General features: G+C 51.2%; 1 protein-coding gene across 2 annotated transcripts in view; it reads left to right on the top strand.

Annotated features, from left to right (window-relative positions):
• Positions 1-26542, top strand: part of GLIS1 (GLIS family zinc finger 1) — a 118453-nt gene extending 91911 nt beyond the window's left edge. For both annotated transcript variants that reach the window (XM_072128013.1, XM_072128012.1), the window contains exons 5-10: positions 7990-8100; positions 9330-9414; positions 17852-17993; positions 23969-24135; positions 25025-25228; positions 26032-26542. In XM_072128013.1, the coding sequence (XP_071984114.1) occupies positions 7990-8100; positions 9330-9414; positions 17852-17993; positions 23969-24135; positions 25025-25228; positions 26032-26177 (855 nt within the window). In that variant the 3' untranslated portion in view covers positions 26178-26542. The remainder of the gene's footprint in view (positions 1-7989; positions 8101-9329; positions 9415-17851; positions 17994-23968; positions 24136-25024; positions 25229-26031) is intronic.
• The last annotated feature ends 549 nt before the right edge of the window (positions 26543-27091 follow it).

Genomic DNA, 27091 nt, shown 5'->3' with positions numbered 1-27091 from the left:
ATCCCGGGGCAATTCAGGGGAAATCGGCGCAAATCAGAAATATTCGGATAACACGTCGGGAAACCGTGAATCGGGCCCTTAGAAAAGACCCCCAATGTGTTGGTTTTGTTTGTCCCCCGTCTCCTGATGATTGACCACAAGTTCTCAATGGGATAAGATCTGGGGAGTCTCCAGGCCATGGACCCAGAATCTCTGTGTTCTGTTCCCGGGCCATGGACCCAGAATCTCTGTGTTCTGTCCCCTGATCCATTTAGTTCTCCCCTTTATGGCCGGGGCTCCATCATGCTGGAGGAGGCTCTGCTCATCACCATCTGCTCCTGGAGGACATTCTGCTCCATTCTTTATTCATGGAGGTGTTTTTAGGCGATTCCCCCCCCCCCCCCCACATGAATGGCTGCAGGAGCTTTACAGGTGCAGGAGACAGGACTGGGGGCATCGCTCACCTTGTCTGCTCCCAACAATCGGAAAGGGGATTCATCAGAGACAATGACGACCCCCAGTCCTCAGCGTCCACTCCCTGCACCTCCTGCAGAATATCCGTCTGTCCCCCAGTCCTCAGCGTCCACTCCCTGCACCTCCTGCAGAATATCCGTCTGTCCCTGATGGTTCCTGGAGAGAAGCGGCTTCTGTGCTGCCCTCCTGGACACCAGGCCTTGCTCCAGGAGTCTCCGCAGTGTCACAGTGCGTGCAGATGCCTCACACCTGCTGCTGCCATTCCTGAGCTCTGCGATGCTGGGAGCCCCATCCCCAAGCTGAGACACTTGTAAGAGACGCTCCTGGCGCTTGCTGCTCCTTCTTGGGCCCCTGGAGTCTTTTTGGTGACAATGGAGCCTCTCTCCTTGGATTCCTTGATGATGCGATAGATCGGTGACTGAGGTGACATCTTTCTCGCTGCGATACTCTTCCCTGTGGCCAGTTTTGTGCAATGATGACTGCACGTGTTTCTTTAGAGATAACCATGGGTAACAGAAGAGAAACAATGATGCCAAGCACCAGCCTCCTTGTAAAGTGTCCAGGGTGTGATTGTTACTTATTCCTGACAGATTGCCCCCAGCCCTGTCCCCATCAGCCCCCGCACCTGTGTTACTGGAGACATCACTGACACCATGTTACCTGCTCCTATTATACTGCCCAGTGGTGATTGTTACTTACACATGACACATTGTCCCCAGCCCTGTCCCCATCAGCCCCCGCACCTGTGTTACTGGAGACATCACTGACACCATGTTACCTGCTCCTATTATACTGCCCAGTGGTGATTGTTACTTTCACATGACACATTGTCCCCAGCCCTGTCCCCATCAGCCCCCGCACCTGTGTTACTGGAGACATCACTGACACCATGTTACCTGCTCCTATTATACTGCCCAGTGGTGATTGTTACTTACACATGACACATTGTCCCCAGCCCTGTCCCCATCAGCCCCCGCACCTGTGTTACTGGAGACATCACTGACACCATGTTACCTGCTCCTATTATACTGCCCAGTGGTGATTGTTACTTACACATGACACATTGTCCCCAGCCCTGTCCCCATCAGCCCCTGCACCTGTGTTACTGGAGACATCACTGACACCATGTTACCTGCTCCTATTATACTGCCCAGTGGTGATTGTTACTTACACATGACACATTGTCCCCAGCCCTGTCCCCATCAGCCCCTGCACCTGTGTTACTGGAGACATCACTGACACCATGTTACCTGCTCCTATTATACTGCCCAGTGGTGATTGTTACTTACACATGACACATTGTCCCCAGTCCTGTCCCCATCAGCCCCCGCACCTGTGTTACTGGAGACATCACTGACACCATGTTACCTGCTCCTATTATACTGCCCAGTGGTGATTGTTACTTACACATGACACATTGTCCCCAGTCCTGTCCCCATCAGCCCCCGCACCTGTGTTACTGGAGACATCACTGACACCATGTTACCTGCTCCTATTATACTGCCCAGTGGTGATTGTTACTTACACATGACAGATTGTCCCCAGTCCTGTCCCCATCAGCCCCCGCACCTGTGTTACTGGAGACATCACTGACACCATGTTACCTGCTCCTATTATACTGCCCAGTGGTGATTGTTACTTACTCCTGACAGATTGTCCCCCAGCCCTGTCCCCATCAGCCCCCGCACCTGTGTTACTGGAGACATCACTGACACCATGTTACCTGCTCCTATTATACTGCCCAGTGGTGATTGTTACTTACACATGACACATTGTCCCCCAGCCCTGTCCCCATCAGCCCCTGCACCTGTGTTACTGGAGACATCACTGACACCATGTTACCTGCTCCTATTATACTGCCCAGTGGTGATTGTTACTTACACATGACACATTGTCCCCAGCCCTGTCCCCATCAGCCCCTGCACCTGTGTTACTGGGGACATCACTGACACCATGTTACCTGCTCCTATTATACTGCCCAGTGGTGATTGTTACTTACACATGACACATTGTCCCCAGCCCTGTCCCCATCAGCCCCCGCACCTGTGTTACTGGAGACATCACTGACACCATGTTACCTGCTCCTATTATACTGCCCAGTGGTGATTGTTACTTACACATGACACATTGTCCCCAGCCCTGTCCCCATCAGCCCCCGCACCGGTGTTACTGGAGACACCACTGACACCATGTTACCTGCTCCTATTATACTGCCCAGTGGTGATTGTTACTTAAACATGACACATTGTCCCCAGCCCTGTCCCCATCAGCCCCCGCACCTGTGTTACTGGAGACATCACTGACACCATGTTACCTGCTCCTATTATACTGCCCAGTGGTGATTGTTACTTACACATGACACATTGTCCCCAGCTCTGTCCCCATCAGCCCCCGCACCTGTGTTACTGGAGAATCACTGACACCATGTTACCTGCTCCTATTATACTGCCCAGTGGTGATTGTTACTTACACATGACACATTGTCCCCAGCCCTGTCCCCATCAGCCCCCGCACCTGTGTTACTGGGGACATCACTGACGCCATGTTACCTGCTCCTATTATACTGCCCAGTGGTGATTGTTACTTTCACATGACACATTGTCCCCAGCCCTGTCCCCATCAGCCCCCGCACCTGTGTTACTGGGGACATCACTGGTACCATGTTACCTGCTTCTATTATACTGCCCAGTGGTGATTGTTACTTACACATGACACATTGTCCCCAGCCCTGTCCCCATCAGCCCCTGCACCTGTGTTACTGGAGACATCACTGACACCATGTTACCTGCTCCTATTATACTGCCTAGTGGTGATTGTTACTTACACATGACACATTGTCCCCAGCCCTGTCCCCATCAGCCCCTGCACCTGTGTTACTGGAGACATCACTGACACCATGTTACCTGCTCCTATTATACTGCCCAGTGGTGATTGTTACTTAATCCTGACAGATTGTCCCCCAGCCCTGTCCCCATCAGCCCCCGCACCTGTGTTACTGGAGACATCACTGACACCATGTTACCTGCTCCTATTATACTGCCCAGTGGTGATTGTTACTTACACATGACACATTGTCCCCAGCCCTGTCCCCATCAGCCCCCGCACCTGTGTTACTGGAGACATCACTGACACCAGGGCCGCTGCTCCGCCTAAGGCGCCTGCAATGAGGGGAAATGTGTTTTGGGGGAAAAAGTTCATATTCTGGGCAAATACTGACTTTGTAATGAATTGCTGATAAGCTGATCGCTCGTTATAACATTCTGGAGAATATGCAAATTACCATTATAACACCTGATGCCGGAGACTTTGTAACAATCACCATTTGTATCATTCTCAGACCTTCTGGCCAGGACTGTACTACCTGGTGTAACTACAAAGTGTTATTACTGTGAAGGGATAAGGAGCCTCTTACTGACTATTCGTAATATTGTTTAATTTGGGGGCCCCACTTCTAGTTTTGCCCTGGGCCCCACTGGATGCATTGATTTATAAAACAGCGACACATTGGGGGTCATTTACTAAGGGCCCGATTCGCGTTTTCCCGACGTGTTACCCGAATATTTCCGATTTGCGCCGATTGTACCTGAATTGCCCCGGGATTTTGGCGCACGCGATCGGATTGTGGCGCATCGGCGCCGGCATGCGCGCGACGGAAATCGGGGGGCGTGACCGAACGAAAACCCGACGTATTCGGAAAAACCGCCGCATTTAAGAACCGAAAATGTGTCGCTCGGGACCCGCTTACCTTCACTCAGACGGCCTCGGTGAATTCCGGCGCGTTAAAATGCTTTTCAGCGCAGCAGCGCCACCTGGTGGACGGCGGAGGAACTACCTTATTAAATCCCGGCCGGACCCGAATCCAGTGCAGAGAACGCGCCGCTGGATCGCGACTGGACCGGGTAAGTAAATGTGCCCCATTGTTGCGATGTTAATGTGAATGAGGTCCTGGAGACATCGCTATGTAGCAGGTTACACATATTACGTAAAGTTATTACTATGTAACTGCTGTAGGTCATAGGTGAAGTGTCGTTGACTTTCTGACGTTTTTCTGTCTCTTTTCTTCCTCTCTCTCTCTTTTTCGTTCTCTCTCTGCAGAAAGGTAAAGTAGAAACCTTCCTTCTATCCTTTGTTGTGTTGGTAACATGAACCTGTCCTCCATCTGTAGTAAATGTGTGAACCCTACAAGGTTATGTCTATAGATGGGGAGGGGATCAGATGGGCTTCTCTGCGGGGGCATAACTAGAGACCCCCGGTAATTGTACACTATGATGTGTGATTATACTGGACGCCACCACATACAATTATCCCTCCATCAAATTTCATTTAGAGCCTTAAAGGAAATCTACCAACAACCTCAATCCTGATAAACCCGGGACATTCCTCATAGATCCGGCACCGGGACTGTGGGAGCTTCTTATATTTCTTATCCATGGTCTCCTCCCTTCTACTATCAACTTTTATAATTATGCTAATGAGCCTGTGCTACCAGAGCCCCTCTGTGCTGTAGCTTCACAGATTGTTACACTGTCTCCCTTTGCACTTCCCTACTCCCTCTGCCTGCTGTAATCTCACACTGAGGGAGAGGGAAGTGCTCCTGCACAATGTAACAGCCTGTAAGGCTACAGCATGGAGGGGCTTTGGTAACACCCACTAAAGCCCTTCTGCATAATGGTTTAAGTTTTAGAAAAAAGGAGGCCACGGATAACAAATATAAGACAATTACCACGGCGAGTAAGTGTCCTACCATCAAAATTTATCATGATAAACCAGTGGCACTTACTAATAGATCCAGGCAGCGTGACGGTGGTATCTTCTTATATTGATTATCCACAACCTCCTTCCTTCTAAAATCAACTTTCAAAATTATGCTAAAGAAAGGGTTCCTGAGGTATGTTGCCAGAGCCCCTCCGTGCTGCACATTTACTGGCTGTTACAGTGTGGAAGAAGCACTTCCCCCTCCCACTGTGCACTGAAGCTTCCTCTGCTGCTGCGAGATCACATCATGCACAAGGAGGGATAAGTGCTGAGGAAGCAGGGGGCAGAGTGAGACAGTGTAACAGCCTATAAAGCCAGATCAGAGGGTCAAGAGTAGGCCTTCCAGCTCATTAGCATAATGTTAAAAGATGATTTTAGAAGGGAGGAGGCCATAGATAACAGATATAAGAAGATCCCACAGTCCCGGGATCTATGGGTAATGTCCCTGGTTTATTAGGATGGATTCTGATGGGAGAGTTGCTTTAAACTCGCACCCCCTCATGTCCCCACAAAGTATGAAGCCCACCTTCCTTTAGCCCCCACTTCTACTACCCATTATTTGAAGCCCTCTTTACTAAACTAATTCCTCCTTTGTATATAACCTCAATTTATTTTTCCTGCCCCATTCTGTAGCCCCCGTCACACACTTCTCTGTCCTTTCTGTAGCCCCGTCACACACTTCTCTGTCGTTTCTGTAGCCCCCGTCACACACTTCTCTGTCCTTTCTGTAGCCCCGTCACACACTTCTCTGTCGTTTCTGTAGCCCCGTCACACACTTCTCTGTCGTTTCTGTAGCCCCCGTCACACACTTCTCTGTCCTTTCTGTAGCCTCCGTCACACACTTCTCTGTCCTTTCTGTAGCCTCCGTCACACACTTCTCTGTCCTTTCTGTAGCCCCCGTCACACACTTCTCTGTCCTTTCTGTAGCCCCCGTCACACACTTCTCTGTCCTTTCTGTAGCCCCCGTCACACACTTCTCTGTCGTTTCTGTAGCCCCCGTCACACACTTCTCTGTCCTTTCTGTAACCCCGGTCACACACTTCTCTGTCGTTTCTGTAGCCCCGTCACACACTTCTGTCGTTTCTGTAGCCCCGTCACACACTTCTCTGTCGTTTCTGTAGCCCCCGTCACACACTTCTCTGTCCTTTCTGTAGCCCCCGTCACACACTTCTCTGTCCTTTCTGTAGCCCCATCACACACTTCTCTGTCCTTTCTGTAGCCCCCGTCACACACTTCTCTGTCCTTTCTGTAGCCCCCGTCACACACTTCTCTGTCCTTTCTGTAGCCCCCGTCACACACTTCTCTGTCGTTTCTGTAGCCCCGTCACACACTTCTGTCGTTTCTGTAGCCCCGTCACACACTTCTCTGTCGTTTCTGTAGCCCCCGTCACACACTTCTCTGCCCTTTCTGTAGCCCCCGTCACACACTTCTCTGTCGTTTCTGTAGCCCCCGTCACACACTTCTCTGTCCTTTCTGTAGCCCCTGTCACACACTTCTCTGTCCTTTCTGTAGCCCCCGTCACACACTTCTCTGTCCTTTCTGTAGCCCCCGTCACACACTTCTCTGTCCTTTCTGTAACCCCGGTCACACACTTCTCTGTCGTTTCTGTAGCCCCCGTCACACACTTCTCTGTCGTTTCTGTAGCCCCCGTCACACACTTCTCTGTCGTTTCTGTAGCCCCCGTCACACACTTCTCTGTCCTTTCTGTAGCCCCCGTCACACACTTCTCTGTCCTTTCTGTAGCCCCCGTCACACACTTCTCTGTCCTTTCTGTAGCCCCCGTCACACACTTCTCTGTCCTTTCTGTAGCCCCCGTCACACACTTCTCTGTCCTTTCTGTAGCCCCCGTCACACACTTCTCTGTCCTTTCTGTAGCCCCCGTCACACACTTCTCTGTCGTTTCTGTAGCCCCCGTCACACACTTCTCTGTCCTTTCTGTAGCCCCCGTCACACACTTCTCTGTCCTTTCTGTAGCCCCCGTCACACACTTCTCTGTCCTTTCTGTAGCCCCCGTCACACACTTCTCTGTCCTTTCTGTAGCCCCCGTCACACACTTCTCTGTCCTTTCTGTAGCCCCCGTCACACACTTCTCTGTCCTTTCTGTAGCCCCCGTCACACACTTCTCTGTCCTTTCTGTAGCCCCCGTCACACACTTCTCTGTCGTTTCTGTAGCCCCCGTCACACACTTCTCTGTCGTTTCTGTAGCCTCCCATCTAATGCCCCATGTAGGTAGCTCCCCCACCTTATGCTTCTCTTTAGGAACAGTCTGATACATTGGGATAGGAAATTCCAGAGTACGGGGGAAGCGCGGGAGAAGTCCTGAAGGGATAAGATGTTATGAGGATCGTAGATGAGGTTTGGGGCTCAGTATATTATGTCCGTGTATGGAGAGGCCTCGGGACGGTCTTATACGTCATGTTTGAGGGTGGGGGGAGATATGGATGCGAGGAGGCAGAATGTTGCAATAGCCCAGGCTGAAGCTTCTGTACTGAATTAGTATAATATGGATACATTACACAACTAGTGAAAGAATAAAATGTAGAACGTGGGGAAGGCTTAGGCTCTGTTCACATTACAGCCCTGAACAATATCCCCTCCGGTTACCACTAGGTGCGGGAATTGTCTTCCCATACATTGTATCAGGATTTCATGTCTCTCATTTACATATCGGGGGTCAGAAGACGCAGCACTTGGATCTTCCCATCAAACGTATCACGATGTAAAAGCTTCATGTCATCGCTGTATTGGGTATTGATACGTTGTTTCCTTTCCTTTGCACAGAAGCCGTACGCCTGTCAGATCCCCGGCTGCTGTAAACGTTATACGGACCCAAGCTCGCTACGGAAACACGTGAAGGCGCACAGCGTGAAGGAGCAACAGCTGCGCAATAAGGTATCAGCGCTACAAAGGGAGGTGGAAGCCAATAAGTCGTCATTGACTTTTACTTATACGATCAGTTAAAATAAATCCTGGAATTTCACATAAAAGGAAAAACTGCTGAAACCACTGAAAAAAACAATGATAAAATTATGCTAATGAGGCTGTTACCCTAATTATGCACTCCTCCGGCATGCATAGGGCTGCCTTATCCCAAGACTTCCCAAGAGTCTGTGACATCCTCCAGCTTTCCCAGTATCCTACAGGTCATTAAGCTGCAATGTCATTCAGGAACTTGGGAAAGCTGGATGACCTGGCTGCTGTACACAAACACATTACTTCCACATACACAGGAGCTGCCAGAACTGTCCACACAGGACTAATCAACCTGAGATGGGTGACTCCTACACAGCAGCTGGGGGATGGTGCAGCGATTGATTACTTCTGCCTGTCAGGGACAGCACAGTGATGATGTATTCTCGGCTTAGGCCGGAGCATTATTAGTGTAAGAGGAGAAGCGCTTTGGCAGCCACAGGAGCGTCAGAGCCTCATTATCATAATTTTATAATAGTTTTTTCAGCAAACCACTTAGTTCAGAGACTAAATAAGATATGTTTCTGCATCAGTGTAGCTGCAGCATTCTCAAGGTGTGTTTGATTCATACTGCATCAAATCAAATGGTAGATTTACTTTAATCAGATATTACAGACAACCATATATCTGTAATATAGAATTGAGCCTCTTGCCTCAGGAAGCATCACCTGCAGCAAGATGGGGGCATCACCAGCAGCGCAGAAATCCACTACAAGGCAGTAACTAGCACTTCATACCTGATGTCAGCGCGGGTACGAGACATCACGGAGAATGCACTTACGAAACATTACCATTGGATGGGACGGAGAGGGTGCCAATCGTGGAGGGTCACATGGTCTGGCGATTGATCACATGACCCTCCATCTGCCGCCGTTTTATGCTCAGGAATCTCCGGCTGATGAGATAAAATACCGGAGGCTTCACTTTACAGATCAGGAAAGCGAAATATTACTGGATGTATATTGGTCACTTACCTCATACCCCTCCCCCCCTGCACTTACACCACATTACACAGACATGAGGTACAGTGGACGACCCCTTTAAGGTTCACCCCGATTGTCAGACGGTGTCATTCCAGCCGCCACAACCTGGATGTTCCTCTTCTTCCCCAATTGCGGATAAATCAATAAAGGAACATTTTCTTCTTACAGACGCAACAAGCGCTGGACGGGAAATGGGCGAAGGCCTTGGGCAGCGAGATTGTGAGCGGTGCGAGAGCCTGTGACATGCTGACAGGTAGGACCCGAGCGCTGAGCATGGTAATCACACACAGATGGAGCCGCCATTGTTTTCTGGCCATTAATCATGACGGTAAATACCGCATTGTCCTGGGAATAATCGGACCTTAACCCCGTATTGCCCGGCAGTTAGAGGTGACGTATCCGAGCTCCCGGCAGATTTATACTCGGGATATGAAGGGTTTATATCTGGGTGAAAATCATATTCATTTCATATTTTATTTCAAAGAAAACACAATATTAATGCTGACGACCCCCGGGGGCATTTTATTCTTAAGTGTTTTGTGTGCTGAAAGCTTAGATATATTTAACTGTATCCAAACCATGTCCAAGAGAATAAAGTGCAGGCTGCTGCATTTCTGACTGTATCCGCATCATCAGAATCATTTAGGGGGTTATAGAGAAGTGCTGACCTGTACAGATGTGGATAAAGCACTTGGGGTGAGATAGAAGCTTCTGCCTGTGCTTACATTGCTTCTCCCTCTCACTCACAAGCATCATCAGGGGCAGGGGCGTCGCTAGGTCAAAAGATCCGGGGCCAGTGCCCCGAATCTCCTCGGGTCAGCAGATCATCTGCCCCGCTGCCCGGGAGATTCCTTCCCTCTCGTTCTCATCACGATCTGTGTTATCAGATCGTGATGAGAACGAGTGCAGGCGCTGCTTTCCCCTGCAAGGACCTTACCTCCGGGAGTTCCAGAGGCTCAAGGACCTGTGATGATGTCATGATCACATGACCTGCAGGGGAAAGCAGCGCACAGAAAGAGAGAGAGAGAGAGAGAGCTGCATCTGTGAGGTGAGAAACATGACAGGGACTAGGGAAGGGGGAGAACATTGTGGGGTACATTATTTACTGGGGGGTTGTGTGAGGCACAGTACTTACTGGGGGGCTGTGTGAGGCACATTATTTCCTGGGGGGCTGTGTGAGGCACATTATTTCCTGGGGGGCTGTGTGAGGCACATTACTTACTGGGGGGACTGTGTGAGGCACATTATTTACTGGGGGGCTGTGTGAGGCACATTACTTACTGGGGGACTGTGTGAGGCACATTATTTACTGGGGGGCTGTGTGAGGCACATTATTTCCTGGGGGGCTGTGTGAGGCACATTACTTACTGGGGGGACTGTGTGGGGCACATTACTTACTGGGGGGCTGTGTGTGAGGCACATTACTTACTGGGGGGCTGTGTGAGGCACATTATTTACTGGGGGGCTGTGTGAGGCACATTATTTCCTGGGGGGCTGTGTGAGGCACATTATTTCCTGGGGGGCTGTGTGAGGCACATTATTTCCTGGGGGGACTGTGTGAGGCACATTATTTCCTGGGGGGTCTGTGTGAGGCACATTATTTCCTGGGGGGACTGTGTGAGGCACATTATTTCCTGGGGGGTCTGTGTGAGGCACATTATTTCCTGGGGGGCTGTGTGAGGCACATTATTTCCTGGGGGGACTGTGTGAGGCACATTACTTACTGGGGGGCTGTGTGAGGCACATTATTTCCTGGGGGGCTGTGTGAGGCACATTATTTCCTGGGGGACTGTGTGAGGCACATTATTTCCTGGGGGGCTGTGTGTGAGGCACATTATTTCCTGGGGGGACTGTGTGAGGCACATTATTTACTGGGGGGCTGTGTGTGAGGCACATTACTTACTGGGGGGCTGTGTGAGGCACATTATTTCCTGGGGGGCTGTGTGAGGCACATTATTTACTGGGGGGCTGTGTGAGGCACATTATTTACTGGGGGGACTGTGTGAGGCACATTATTTCCTGGGGGGCTGTGTGGGGCACATTACTTACTGGGGGGCTGTGTGTGAGGCACATTACTTACTGGGGGGCTGTGTGTGAGGCACATTACTTACTGGGGGGACTGTGTGTGAGGCACATTATTTCCTGGGGGGCTGTGTGGGGCACATTACTTACTGGGGGGCTGTGTGTGAGGCACATTACTTACTGGGGGACTGTGTGTGAGGCACATTACTTACTGGGGGGACTGTGTGAGGCACATTACTTACTGGGGGCTGTGTGAGGCACATTACTTACTGGGGGGGCTGTGTGTGAGGCACATTACTTACTGGGGGGGCTGTGTGAGGCACATTACTTACTGGGGGGCTGTGTGTGAGGCACATTACTTACTGGGGGGCTGTGTGAGGCACATTATTTCCTGGGGGGCTGTGTGAGGCACATTATTTACTGGGGGGCTGTGTGAGGCACATTATTTACTGGGGGGACTGTGTGAGGCACATTATTTCCTGGGGGGCTGTGTGGGGCACATTACTTACTGGGGGGCTGTGTGTGAGGCACATTACTTACTGGGGGACTGTGTGTGAGGCACATTACTTACTGGGGGGACTGTGTGAGGCACATTACTTACTGGGGGCTGTGTGAGGCACATTACTTACTGGGGGGGCTGTGTGTGAGGCACATTACTTACTGGGGGGGCTGTGTGAGGCACATTACTTACTGGGGGGCTGTGTGAGGCACATTACTTACTGGGGGGCTGTGTGAGGCACATTACTTACTGGGGGCTGTGTGAGGCACATTACTTACTGGGGGGACTGTGTGAGGCACATTACTTACTGGGGGGCTGTGTGAGGCACATTACTTACTGGGGGTCTGTGTGAGGCACATTACTTACTGGGGGGCTGTGTGAGGACATTATTTACTGGGGGGCTGTGTGAGGCACATTATTTCCTGGGGGGCTGTGTGAGGCACATTATTTCCTGGGGGGCTGTGTGAGGCACATTATTTACTGGGGGGCTGTGTGAGGCACATTATTTACTGGGGGGCTGTGTGGGGCACATTACTTATGGGGGGCTGTGTGGGCACATTACTGGGGGGGCTGTGTGAGGCACATTACTTACTGGGGGGCTGTGTGAGGCACATTATTTACTGGGGGGCTGTGTATGAGGCACATTACTTACTGGGGGGCTGTGTATGAGGCACATTACTTACTGGGGGGCTGTGTATGAGGCACATTACTTACTGGGGGGATGTGTATGAGGCACATTATTTACTGGGGGGGCTGTGTGAGGCACATTACTTACTGGGGGGCTGTGTGAGGCACATTACTTACTGGGGGTCTGTGGGCACATTACTTACTGGGGGTCTGTGTGAGGCACATTACTTATTGGGGGTCTGTGTGAGGCACATTACTTACTGGGGAGCTGTGTGAGGCACATTATTTACTGGGGGGCTGTGTGAGGCACATTATTTACTGGGGGGCTGTGTGAGGCACATTACTTACTGGGGGGACTGTGTGGGGCACATTACTTACTGGGGGGCTGTGTGAGGCACATTATTTACTGGGGGGCTGTGTGAGGCACATTATTTACTGGGGGGCTGTGTGAGGCACATTACTTACTGGGGGTCTGTGTGGGCACATTACTTACTGGGGGTCTGTGTGAGGCACATTACTTATTGGGGGTCTGTGTGAGGCACATTACTTACTGGGGGGCTGTGTGAGGCACATTACTTACTGGGGAGCTGTGTGAGGCACAGTACTTACTGGGGGGCTGTGTGAGGCACATTATTTACTGGGGGGCTGTGTGAGGCACATTATTTACTGGGGGGCTGTGTGAGGCACATTATTTACTGGGGGGCTGTGTGAGGCACATTACTTACTGGGGGACTGTGTGGGGCACATTACTTACTGGGGGGCTGTGTGAGGCACATTACTTACTGGGGGCTGTGTGAGGCACATTACTTACTGGGGGGACTGTGTGAGGCACATTACTTACTGGGGGGACTGTGTGAGGCACATTACTTACTGGGGGGGGGGTGAGGCACATTACTTAGTGGGGGGCTGTGTGAGGCACATTACTTACTGGGGGACTGTGTGAGGCACATTACTTACTGGGGGTCTGTGTGAGGCACATTACTTACTGGGGGGCTGTGTGAGGCACATTACTTACTGGGGGGCTGTGTGGGGCACATTACTTACTGGGGGGCTGTGTGAGGCACATTACTGGGGGCTGTGTGAGGCACATTACTTACTGGGGGCTGTGTGAGGCACATTACTTACTGGGGGACTGTGTGAGGCACATTATTTACTGGGGGGCTGTGTGTGAGGCACATTACTTACTGGGGGGCTGTGTATGAGGCACATTACTTACTGGTGGACTGTGTGGGGCACATTACTTACTGGGGGCTGTGTGTGAGGCACATTACTTACTGGGGGTCTGTGTGAGGCACATTACTTACTGGGGGGCTGTGTGAGGCACATTACTTACTGGGGGCTGTGTGAGGCACATTACTTACTGGGGGACTGTGTGAGGCACATTACTTACTGGGGGACTGTGTGGGGCACATTATTTACTGGGGGGCTGTGTGTGAGCACATTACTGGGGGGCTGTGTGAGGCACATTACTTACTGGGGGGCTGTGTGTGAGGCACATTACTTACTGGGGGGCTGTGTGTGAGGCACATTATTTCCTGGGGGGCTGTGTGAGGCACATTATTTCCTGGGGGGCTGTGTGAGGCACATTATTTACTGGGGGGCTGTGTGAGGCACATTATTTACTGGGGGGACTGTGTGAGGCACATTATTTCCTGGGGGGCTGTGTGGGGCACATTACTTACTGGGGGACTGTGTGTGAGGCACATTACTTACTGGGGGGACTGTGTGAGGCACATTACTTACTGGGGGCTGTGTGAGGCACATTACTTACTGGGGGGGCTGTGTGTGAGGCACATTACTTACTGGGGGGGCTGTGTGAGGCACATTACTTACTGGGGGGCTGTGTGAGGCACATTACTTACTGGGGGGCTGTGTGAGGCACATTACTTACTGGGGGCTGTGTGAGGCACATTACTTACTGGGGGGCTGTGTGAGGCACATTACTTACTGGGGGGACTGTGTGAGGCACATTACTTACTGGGGGGCTGTGTGAGGCACATTACTTACTGGGGGGCTGTGTGAGGCACATTACTTACTGGGGGGCTGTGTGAGGACATTATTTACTGGGGGGCTGTGTGAGGCACATTATTTCCTGGGGGGCTGTGTGAGGCACATTATTTCCTGGGGGGCTGTGTGAGGCACATTATTTACTGGGGGGCTGTGTGAGGCACATTATTTACTGGGGGGCTGTGTGGGGCACATTACTTATGGGGGGCTGTGTGGGCACATTACTGGGGGGGCTGTGTGAGGCACATTACTTACTGGGGGGCTGTGTGAGGCACATTATTTACTGGGGGGCTGTGTATGAGGCACATTACTTACTGGGGGGCTGTGTATGAGGCACATTACTTACTGGGGGGATGTGTATGAGGCACATTATTTACTGGGGGGGCTGTGTGAGGCACATTACTTACTGGGGGGCTGTGTGAGGCACATTACTTACTGGGGGTCTGTGGGCACATTACTTACTGGGGGTCTGTGTGAGGCACATTACTTATTGGGGGTCTGTGTGAGGCACATTACTTACTGGGGAGCTGTGTGAGGCACATTATTTACTGGGGGGCTGTGTGAGGCACATTATTTACTGGGGGGCTGTGTGAGGCACATTACTTACTGGGGGGACTGTGTGGGGCACATTACTTACTGGGGGGCTGTGTGAGGCACATTATTTACTGGGGGGCTGTGTGAGGCACATTATTTACTGGGGGGCTGTGTGAGGCACATTACTTACTGGGGGTCTGTGTGGGCACATTACTTACTGGGGGTCTGTGTGAGGCACATTACTTATTGGGGGTCTGTGTGAGGCACATTACTTACTGGGGAGCTGTGTGAGGCACAGTACTTACTGGGGGGCTGTGTGAGGCACATTATTTACTGGGGGGCTGTGTGAGGCACATTATTTACTGGGGGGCTGTGTGAGGCACATTATTTACTGGGGGGCTGTGTGAGGCACATTACTTACTGGGGGACTGTGTGGGGCACATTACTTACTGGGGGGCTGTGTGAGGCACATTACTTACTGGGGGCTGTGTGAGGCACATTATTTACTGGGGGTCTGTGTGAGGCACATTATTTACTGGGGGGCTGTGTGAGGCACATTACTTACTGGGGGGGCTGTGTGTGAGGCACATTACTTACTGGGGGGACTGTGTGAGGCACATTACTTACTGGGGGGACTGTGTGAGGCACATTACTTACTGGGGGGGGGGGTGAGGCACATTACTTAGTGGGGGGCTGTGTGAGGCACATTACTTACTGGGGGACTGTGTGAGGCACATTACTTACTGGGGGGCTGTGTGAGGCACATTACTTACTGGGGGGCTGTGTGGGGCACATTACTTACTGGGGGGCTGTGTGAGGCACATTACTGGGGGCTGTGTGAGGCACATTACTTACTGGGGGCTGTGTGAGGCACATTACTTACTGGGGGACTGTGTGAGGCACATTATTTACTGGGGGGCTGTGTGTGAGGCACATTACTTACTGGGGGGCTGTGTATGAGGCACATTACTTACTGGTGGACTGTGTGGGGCACATTACTTACTGGGGGCTGTGTGTGAGGCACATTACTTACTGGGGGTCTGTGTGAGGCACATTACTTACTGGGGGGCTGTGTGAGGCACATTACTTACTGGGGGGCTGTGTGAGGCACATTACTTACTGGGGGACTGTGTGAGGCACATTACTTACTGGGGGACTGTGTGGGGCACATTATTTACTGGGGGGCTGTGTGAGGCACATTATTTACTGGGGGGCTGTGTGAGGCACATTATTTACTGGGGGGCTGTGTGAGGCACATTATTTCCTGGGGGGCTGTGTGAGGCACATTATTTCCTGGGGGGCTGTGTGAGGCACATTACTTACTGGGGGGCTGTGTGAGGCACATTACTTACTGGGGGCTGTGTGAGGCACATTACTTACTGGGGGACTGTGTGAGGCACATTACTTACTGGGGGACTGTGTGAGGCACATTATTTCCTGGGGGGCTGTGTGGGGCACATTATTTACTGGGGGGCTGTGTGAGGCACATTATTTACTGGGGGACTGTGTGGGGCACATTACTTACTGGGGGGCTGTGTGAGGCACATTACTTACTGGGGGGCTGTGTGAGGCACATTATTTCCTGGGGGGCTGTGTGAGGCACATTACTTACTGGGGGGCTGTGTGAGGCACATTACTTACTGGGGGACTGTGTGAGGCACATTACTTACTGGGGGGCTGTGTGAGGCACATTACTTACTGGGGGGCTGTGTGAGGCACATTACTTACTGGGGGCTGTGTGAGGCACATTACTTACTGGGGGGCTGTGTGAGGCACATTACTTACTGGGGGGCTGTGTGTGAGGCACATTACTTACTGGGGGGGACTGTGTGAGCACATTACTGGGGGGCTGTGTGTGAGGCACATTACTTACTGGGGGGCTGTGTGACGCACATTACTTACTGGGGGGCTGTGTGAGGCACATTACTTACTGGGGGGCTGTGTGAGGCACATTACTTACTGGGGGGCTGTGTGGGGCACATTACTTACTGGGGGGCTGTGTGTGAGGCACATTACTGGGGGGCTGTGTGAGGGCATTACTTATGGGGGGGCTGTGTGGGGGACATTTCTTGGAGCGTGTTCACACATGTCACTAGGACGGGCCTTGGTTTGATCACATATATTTTCCAGTAATACACATGTGATGGGTAACGAGCACCTGGTGTTGTTTAAATGCAAGAGGGGGGATTGTTAGGGGCAGCACCAGGATAACACTGCCAGGGAACAAAGATGTAGGGACAATGGGGAACATAAGATGTGGTGATGGGGATTTCTCCTTTGTTCTCTGTAGCTGTATATACCAGAAGTAACCTTGTTATTGGCACAACCACATGTGAGGGGGTTATGTACAGGAGGGGCATTACTGAAAGTGCAATACACATGCATTGGGGCCCGTGCCCCGGATCTTTTACCACCCTAGCAACGCCCCTGATCAGGGGTCACATTGGGCATATAGAGAAGTGCTGACCTGTACAGATGTGAATAAAGCACTTCGGGTGCAATAGCAACTTACCATTAGCTGCAGAAGCTTCTGCCTGTGCTTACATTGCTTCTTACAGGTATTATCAGGGGTCACATTGGACATTATAGAGTAGTGTTGTCTGTACTGATGTGAATAAAGCACTTTGGGTGGGATAGAAACTCACCATAAGCTGCAGCAGCTTCTACCTCTCCTTACATTGCTGCATTATCGGAGGGGGGGGGGGGGTCACATTAGAGTAGTAATGCCTGTAGTGATGTGAATAAAGCACTTGGGGTGAGATAGAACCTTACTCTACTATTCTCTCCGGGAGCCTCTGTCTGTACCTGTGCCTCTCCTCTCATACTCCTGCTCACTCCTCCCCCTTCCCTCTCCATAGACTTTCCCTGTCGGCTGCATCACTCGCACACTGCAGACAATACTGCGCAGCTTCTGTGCATCACTATAAGCTCTGAATGTTTTCATCTTTCATCCACATTGATTTGTTATCGTTCCTGACCTGTGATTTTCTCTCTGTTCCAGGGTTGTACAGTCTTTGCTGTAATAACCAGAACATGACCAGTCCAGGTATGATGTCCCCGGGCTCGGCGGTCCCGTCACGCTGCGCTGGACTGGACTCTCCCACCAACTGTCTGCTGTCTATGGCTGAGAGCGCTCTGGAGAGGTACTGTCTATACAACTGCATATAGGAGCATATCAAGGCCTGGGGGCAGAACAATCAGGGACGGTCTAAGGTCGGGGCAGAACAATCAGAGACGGTCTAAGGTCAGGGCAGAATGGCCAGGGACGGTCTAAGGTCGGGGCAGAACAATCAGGGACGGTCTAAGGTCGGGGCAGAACAATCGGGCACGGTCTAAGGTCGGGGCAGAACAATCAGGGACGGTCTAAGGTCGGGGCAGAACGGTCGGGGGCGGTCTAAGGTCAGGGCAGAACGGTCGGGGGCGGTCTAAGGTCAGGGCAGAACGGTCGGGGACGGTCTAAGGTCGGGGCAGAACGGTCGGGGACGGTCTAAGGTCGGGGCAGAACAATCGGGGACGGTCTAAGGTCGGGGCAGAACAATCGGGGACGGTCTAAGGTCGGGGCAGAACAATCGGGGACGGTCTAAGGTCGGGGCAGAACAATCGGGGACGGTCTAAGGTCGGGGCAGAACAATCGGGGACGGTCTAAGGTCGGGGCAGAACAATCGGGGATGGTCTAAGGTCGGGGCAGAACAATCGGGGACGGTCTAAGGTCGGGGCAGAACAATCGGGGACGGTCTAAGGTCGGGGCAGAACAATCGGGGACGGTCTAAGGTCGGGGCAGAACAATCGGGGACGGTCTAAGGTCGGGGAAAAGAACAATCGGGGACGGTCTAAGGTCGGGGCAGAACAATCGGGGACGGTCTAAGGTCGGGGCAGAACAATCGGGGACGGTCTAAGGTCGGGCAGAACAATCGGGGACGGTCTAAGGTCGGGGCAGAACAATCGGGGACGGTCTAAGGTCGGGGCAGAACAATCGGGGACGGTCTAAAGTCGGGGCAGAACAATCAGGGACGGTCTAAGGTCGGGGCAGAACAATCAGGGACGGTCTAAGGTCGGGGCAGAACAATCAGGGACGGTCTAAGGTCGGGGCAGAACAATCAGGGACGGTCTAAGGTCGGGGCAGAACGGTCAGGGACGGTCTAAGGTCGGGGCAGAACGGTCAGGGACGGTCTAAGGTCGGGGCAGAACGGTCAGGGACGGTCTAAGGTCGGGGCAGAACGGTCAGGGACGGTCTAAGGTCAGGGGACAGTAAGAGGACACAGTAGGGGCCGCACCGCCTGTGCCATGTGACAGTGACCTGGTGCTGGGGGATACAGCGCCTCTAGGGTTACACCTGTGCAATAGGTACCTACTCTGCAGCCCCAAAACATGTCCAACAAAACTGAAGGCATCCCGATTATCTCCACAGCGAGGCCGCGCGGTTCTAATGATTTCAAGGCTTCGTGTAGATTGTATCCGTCTATAAACTGTAACATAATGTCCATTAGCGGCCATGTGCTTCATATCATCGGAACAATGGAGGGGAACACCGAACCCTTCAGCGCCTTCCAATCCATACATTGAGGTCTGTACACACAGAAAAGACAGCCGGGTGGTCCGTAATATCTGCCAGGAGGAGGCTGAGCCGCGCAGGGACTCCAGTGTAGGACAATTACTACATTATAGTCATATTATATCTACTGGAAATATAAAAAGTATCAAGTGATCTGTAACAATCCTGTGATCACCGGGATAACGATGGCCTGGAAGAATGGAGACCATGGCTCCTGGTTTCCTTACAGCTGCTGCATTGCTGGTGTCTTTGTGTATTTTGCGCAGTAGAAATTTTTCCAATATTTTTCTCTGTAAAAGCTTTTTTTTCCTTTTCTTTCTTTGTTTCAAGTGTTAGAGGAATTTTTTTGTCTTTTGAGGAGGGGCCCTCTACCTTATTCTTTAAAAGAGTTGTCTGTGACCGAAAAACATGGCGCCTTTCTGTAAAAACAGCGCCACCCCTGAGCATGGTCTGTGCCGGTATTGCAGCTCAGTTGTATAGGGATGAATGGACCCCACTGCCCATGGTCAGGAGCTGTTTGTGGAAGGAAGCCGCCATGTTTTTCCACCCTTGGACATCCCCTTTAAGCCTGCACTAAGGGAAATACATTTTGGAGCAGTATTTTCCAGTGGAAGTTTTAAAAATTCTAAATGTATTCCAGACAAAATTTTAACTGGCAAAATCTGTGAACTTGTTTTTCCATGTTTTTTTCTCTTGCCAAATTCTGTATATTTGTTAAAGAATTTCTTTGATATTCTAACACATCCAGGGCTGCGGCACAACTCCCACCGTCATAAGTATTGTAGTAATTCTCCACATACGAGGTCCTTAGCAGACACTGAAGCCCCCCTCCCCCACCCGTTCACATGGGTAGTCGTCTATGCTGCTGTGAGTCCCTGCCTCCCTTCTTGACCTGAGTTCTGTACAATAATCTTGTGTTCAGTCCAGGACAGTATCAGGGGGAAGTAGTCATCAGATAGTTGATGAATGAATACTCCCTTCAGTCCCCTATGCTGCTGTGAGTACCTGACTACTGTCCTGCACTATGATCTTGTTTTCAGTCCAGAACAGTAGCATCAGGGGGAAGTAGTCATCAGATAATTGATGCTGTGAGTCCAGGTTCTGGGCCTTATTTCAAAGACCAAATACTCCCATTAGTTACCTATGCTGCTGTGAGTCCCTGACTCTCCACTGAACTGCTGCCCTGTCCAATCATCTAGTTATCAGTACAGGACAACAGTACCATGGCAAAGTAGTAGTCATCAGATAGTTGATGCTGTGAGTCCAAGTGCAGGGTCATAAGTCACAGACTGAATACTCCCATCAGTCACTTATGCTGCTGTGAGTCTCTGACTACTGTCCTGTAAATTCATTTTGTTTTAAGTAGAGGATGCCAGTGCTAGGGAATAAAAGTAGTCACCACAGAATGATGATGTGATTCCAGGTCCTGAGCATTATGTGACAGACTGAATACTCCCAATAGTCACTTATGCTGCTGTGAGTCTCTGACTACTGTCCTGTACAATCATTTTGTTTTAAGTAGAGGATGACAGTGCTAGGGAATAAAAGTAGTCACCATAGAATGATGATGTGATTCCAGGTCCTGAGCATTATGTGACAGACTGAATACTCCCAATAGTCACTTATGCTGCTGTGAGTCTCTGACTACTGTCCTGTACAAAAGTCTTAAGTCGAGGAAAATCCATAATTGATCACTATGAAACATGTGACTTAATCTTGTGTTCCATTCACTGCAGGAATCTACTTTGGCCACAGCTGTTGACCACTTAGATGCCTTGATGGAATAGGACGCGGGCACCTGTGCAGTTGGGGGGGGGATGCTGATCATATTGGCATGTAGCCATGTGCTGCCACCCCTAATACTTACCACTGAACTCCACTACTGACCTCTCTCCTCCAGTACTGAATTATCTACTCCACTAGTGACCTCTCTACTCCACTACTGACCTCTCTCCTCCAATACTGATCTCTCTCCTCCAATACTGATCACTCTACTACACTATTACTTACCTATCTCCTCTGTTGACCCCTTAGATGCCTTGATGTCATGGCACCTGTGCAGTTGGAGAGAACGTGTGAGAACTGGCACCAAGCTCCATAATCAAAGGGATTTGATACAACTTTTTCACTTAAATTTCATCTTCCACCTTGGTTTACAGTCCTTCATCCTGGTGGTAGATTTCCTTTGATTCTTCCTTTATCAATTTTCAAAAGATACATTGACAAAAATCTTGAAACAATCCATCAGAATTTAATCACATAGTCCACACCATATATTTGTCGCAGAGCCGCGTCTACCCACGCCCGCTACGTATAGGGGATCCTCCCCCTTTGATACTGGTACCTGGCGCCACCTCGTTGTCCACTAGGACTGAAGCCACAATTAAAGTAAACCTAATTTTGGCCATTATTAAAATTGTTCCCAAAAAGAGTAAATCCCATAATTCTAAGGCAGAGAATCTGTCATTATATTGTTGTGGCCGCAGGTCTTCATCTACGGTTGTCAAAAAAGATGCAAGTGTTTGAAGGGTTAAATTGTGTGTGAGACGATGTTTGCGCCAAAACGAGCTCAAACCCTCCCCCCCTCTCCAAACCCTCATAAAGCGACATCCAAATATTTCTGTAAAATTACCTCCTAATTTACTTGCAAATGTTGGTGCAGGATGTGACAGCATGAGGAGCTGTTTACTCTGGGGGGAGGGGCGGTGATTAATGTCTGAGCGGCCGCGAGCGGGGGACAATCAGGGCGAGGAGCAGGGGGACAATCGGGGCGAGGAGCAGGGGGACAATCGGGGCGAGGAGCAGGGGGACAATCGGGGCGAGGAGCAGGGGGACAATCGGGGCGAGGAGCAGGGGGACAATCGGGGCGAGGAGCAGGGAGACAATCAGTGCGAGGAGCAGGGGGACAATCAGTGCGAGGAGCGGGGGGACAATCAGTGCGAGAAGCGGGGGGACAATCAGTGCGAGGAGCGGGGGGACAATCAGGGCAAGGAGCAGGGGGACAATCAGGGCGAGGAGCGGGGGGACAATCGGTGCGAGAAGCGGGGGGACAATCAGGGCGAGGAGCAGGGGGACAATCAGGGTGATTCACGTCCCGGGATCTGTGAGCGCTGAGTGATTCACGTCCCGGGATCTGTGAGCGCTGAGTGATTCACGTCCCGGGATCTGTGAGCGCTGAGTGATTCACGTCCCGGGATCTGTGAGCGCTGAGTGATTCACGTCTCGGGATCTGTGAGCGCTGAGTGATTCACGTCCCGGGATCTGTGAGCGCTGAGTGATTCACGTCCCGGGATCTGTGAGCACGGAGTGATTCACGTCTCGGGATCTGTGAGCGCTGAGTGATTCACGTCTCGGGATCTGTGAGCGCTGGGTGATTCACGTCCCGGGATCTGTGAGCGCTGAGTGATTCACGCCCCGGGATCTGTGAGCGCCGAGTGATTCACGTCTCGGGATCTGTGAGCGCCGAGTGGGTCACGTCTCGGGATCTGTGAGCGCCGAGTGGGTCACGTCTCGGGATCTGTGAGCGCTGAGTGGGTCACGTCCCGGGATCTGTGAGCGCTGAGCGGGTCACGTCCTGGGATCTGTGAGCGCTGAGTGATTCACGTCCCGGGATCTGTGAGCGCTGAGTGATTCACGCCCCGGGATCTGTGAGCGCCGAGTGATTCACGTCTCGGGATCTGTGAGCGCCGAGTGATTCACGTCTCGGGATCTGTGAGCGCTGAGTGGGTCACGTCTCGGGATCTGTGAGCGCTGAGTGGGTCACGTCCCGGGATCTGTGAGCGCTGAGTGATTCACGTCTCGGGATCTGTGAGCGCTGAGTGATTCACGTCTCGGGATCTGTGAGCGCTGAGTGGGTCACGTCTCGGGATCTGTGAGCGCTGAGTGATTCACGTCTCGGGATCTGTGAGCGCTGAGTGATTCACGTCCCGGGATCTGTGAGCGCTGAGTGGGTCACGTCTAGGGATCTGTGAGCGCTGAGTGATTCACGTCCCGGGATCTGTGAGCGCTGAGTGGGTCACGTCTAGGGATCTGTGAGCGCTGAGTGATTCACGTCCCGGGATCTGTGAGCGCTGAGTGGGTCACGTCTAGGGATCTGTGAGCGCTGAGTGATTCACGTCTAGGGATCTGTGAGCGCTGAGTGATTCACGTCTCGGGATCTGTGAGCGCTGAGGGATTCACGTCTAGGGATCTGTGAGCGCTGAGTGGGTCACGTCTAGGGATCTGTGAGCGCTGAGTGATTCACGTCTAGGGATCTGTGAGCGCTGAGTGATTCACGTCTCGGGATCTGTGAGCGCTGAGGGATTCACGTCTAGGGATCTGTGAGCGCTGAGTGATTCACGTCTCGGGATCTGTGAGCGCTGAGTGATTCACGCCCCGGGATCTGTGAGCGCTGAGTGATTCACGTCTCGGGATCTGTGAGCGCTGAGTGATTCACGTCTCGGGATCTGTGAGCGCTGAGTGATTCACGTCCCGGGATCTGTGAGCGCTGAGTGGGTCATAAACATGTCAGCCGCGGTACACGGTGTCTCTGTATGTAGCGTCATCCATCCTCTCTGTGTCCTGCAGGATGTCCCCACACGGTCTCACCGGCCCCATGAAGCCCACCCTCTCGTCTTCATTACTGCACCGAGGGTCTTCTCCCACCTCCCACCACAAGTCTCACCACGGGCAGCAAAGTTTAGTGGGGAAAAGTTACCGGACCTTTCAGAGCCCTCCGTCCCTCCAGATGCAAGGTATATATATATACTGTCATGTAATTACTGATATTACCGGTGATAATGTGCACACACGATGCAGACTGCAGCATGAAATCCTCTAACATCTTGTGTACAAATAATTCATGTGGTTTGAGGGACCTGGAAGCAGGACCTTTACACTGCCATGTAATGACCATCCGTCTCGGAGTCACAGAATCTTCCTCTCCAGAGAGTCAGAGTCATTGCATCATGTGACCAGAGGCAAGATTCCTAGCAATGTACTGAAGAAATCCAGCCCCATGAGTCCCAGCAGGGAGCAAGTGTGACTGAGGGGGCTGGATGTCTTCAGTACAACACAATGGGGCACATTCACTTACCCAGTCCATTCGCGTTCCAGCGGCGGCTTCTCCGACGAGCGTTCGGGTCTTCTGGCGATTCATGAAGGTCCTGCGCCCGATGTCCACCAGGTGTCGCTGCTGCGCCGAGGTCCGCCGAGTTGCGTCGGAGTTCACTGATCTCTTCCTGGTGCATGCGAGTATGGCCCGTGCGACCAATTTTTTTTTTTTTAATGCAGCGGTTTTTCTGAATCCGTTGGGTTTTCGTTCGGCCACGCCCCCCCATTTCCGTTGCATGCATGCCAGCGCCGATGCGCCACAATCCGATCGCGTGCGCCAAAAACCTGGGGCAATTCAGGAAAAATCGGCGCAAATCGGAAATATTCGGGTAACACGTCGGGAAAGCGCTAATCGGGCCCTTAGTAAATGACCCCCAATGTTTCCAGGTCCCTCACACCAGTGAATAACATCCCTCAGAAGTGAAGACATTGCTGAGTTTTTAGATACCCCACATTACCCCTTTATAGGTATTTTACATTGTATTATATATTTAGTGTTAGAAAACATGAATTCTACTTTTTTTTGTGCAGAATTTCAAGGCAGTTTTGTGCAGTACCCAGAATGCTACAGAGAGACACTGGATCCAGAGCGGTACCTCGGCCCAGGCACACAGAACGCAGGTACAGAAGAGACACTGGATCCAGAGCGGTACCTCGGCCCAGGCACACAGAACGCAGGTACAGAAGAGACACTGGATCCAGAGCGGTACCTCGGCCCAGGCACACAGAACGCAGGTACAGAAACTCATAAACTATTAAAATCTAATCACTTTCACAGAAATCAGTAGTCCAGTTTGTACATGAGGAGTGACCTGGGTCAGTACTTCCTCAGACTCGCTGCTCCCCCCCCCCTATATATACTGTGTGTGTATATATATGTTTTCAAAATTTCTTCCTTTATTGACTCTCAAAAGTGATCTCTGAGTGTCCTCAAACATTCCCCCATAGGTCGGCCTCATCATGTAGGGGGTTCTTCTAAAAATAAAAAAAGCAAGAGAGAAACAGTGTAACGGCTTGTGAGAAAACAGTGTAACGGCTTGTGAGAAAACAGTGTAACGGCTTGTGAGAAAACAGTGTAACGGCTTGTGAGAAAACAGTGTAACGGCTTGTGAGAAAACAGTGTAACGGCTTGTGAGAAAACAGTGTAACGGCTTGTGAAGACAAAGCCTGTCGGGCTCATTAACATAATTGTAAGGGTTGATATTAGAAGGCAGAAGGCCATGGATAACAAATATAAGCAGATCCCACAGTCCCGGTGCCTGGATCTATCAGTAAGTGCCCCTTGATGGATTCTGGGAGATTCCCTTTATTGGGTTTGGATGTGTAACTAGAAGCCACAACATGATAAAGAAATGCAGAGATAATCATCTTTTTATGGATATGCAAATCACCCTGCAAGTGCTATGGGGGCGGACCCAACCTGGATAATCACAAGGGCTGCAAATCGCCTCTACCCGCAGCAGCGCAGCAGTGCACTTGTAGCTTTGCTTCATTCTATGGTCCAGGACCAAATCCTTAATAATATTATTGCTCCGCAGGTTACGACTTACACACGACTGATGCGGATGGACACTGCGCCCCAGAGAGCGGCCGGACCCCCTGCCCCCAGGAAAGAGACTTCTTCCCCAATGCCGCCTTCCATCACTGTCTCCCGCAGATTCCCTCCATTTACACCGATACTTAGATGATCTCCCCTCTAATAAACGTAGCTTATAAACCCCTCCCCAAAATCCACCAGGACGCCCACTTGTGGGTGGGGCTTGCACAAGCTCCACCCCTCCTCGAATGAAGCCAAATTAGACACAATTGTTACAGAACATTCTAGACAATTATCCTGCAACTTACAGGATCTTTCTGTATTATCCGTGGGGATAAAGTCGGACCTTCAGGCACTTTGAGAACTTTGTATAAATATCTATCTCTATAATATATATTTTCATGTATTGTTCACCCTCCGCACGCTCCCGCACGGACCTCATGTATATACGGTTTATATATGTTACGGTTATATACGGTACTATTATGTTTTATAATGTGAGGACAATAAAACTGGACGTATTGTACATGACGCCGCTTTGTGTCTATTAATTTGTCATGTTACCCACCCACCTACAATAGAGCCCCTCAGATCTTGGACCTTATCACTAATAAACTAATATCCCCGTTGGGATAAAATACCATTTCTAGTATACGCCCATTTACCAGGTTTAAAATTGCCTCCAAATCCATATGCAAAGAAGAGTCACTTTTTGCCTGAGATGAGTCATTTTCAAGGCTGGAGCGGGAGAGTCACTACAGACAACTCTATGGATTTTGGAGGCAATGTATTAAAATCTCATCTTTCAAATCGCATCAGGCTTGTGTTTCTGTGAGCTACAGAACCAGAAATACCCACAGTTAGGCTGCATTTATACAAATGTATGGGGGACGTGTGTCGTATGCTTGCGTCCCCCATAGACGGCGATGGGTGCACGGAGTGATACGGTGTCTTATCTTCCCGTGTGCGGCCGTACGCCGTGAGAGGTCGCCCCTCCTCCTCTCCAGCACGCTGGATGTATCTCGCCCGCCATACGTTTGTGTGATTGCAGCCTTAGAGCG

Source organism: Engystomops pustulosus, chromosome 10 (assembly GCF_040894005.1).
Source record: "Engystomops pustulosus chromosome 10, aEngPut4.maternal, whole genome shotgun sequence".
NCBI classification, from domain to species: domain Eukaryota; kingdom Metazoa; phylum Chordata; class Amphibia; order Anura; family Leptodactylidae; genus Engystomops; species Engystomops pustulosus.
This window is presented reverse-complemented; position numbering and strand designations above follow the sequence as displayed.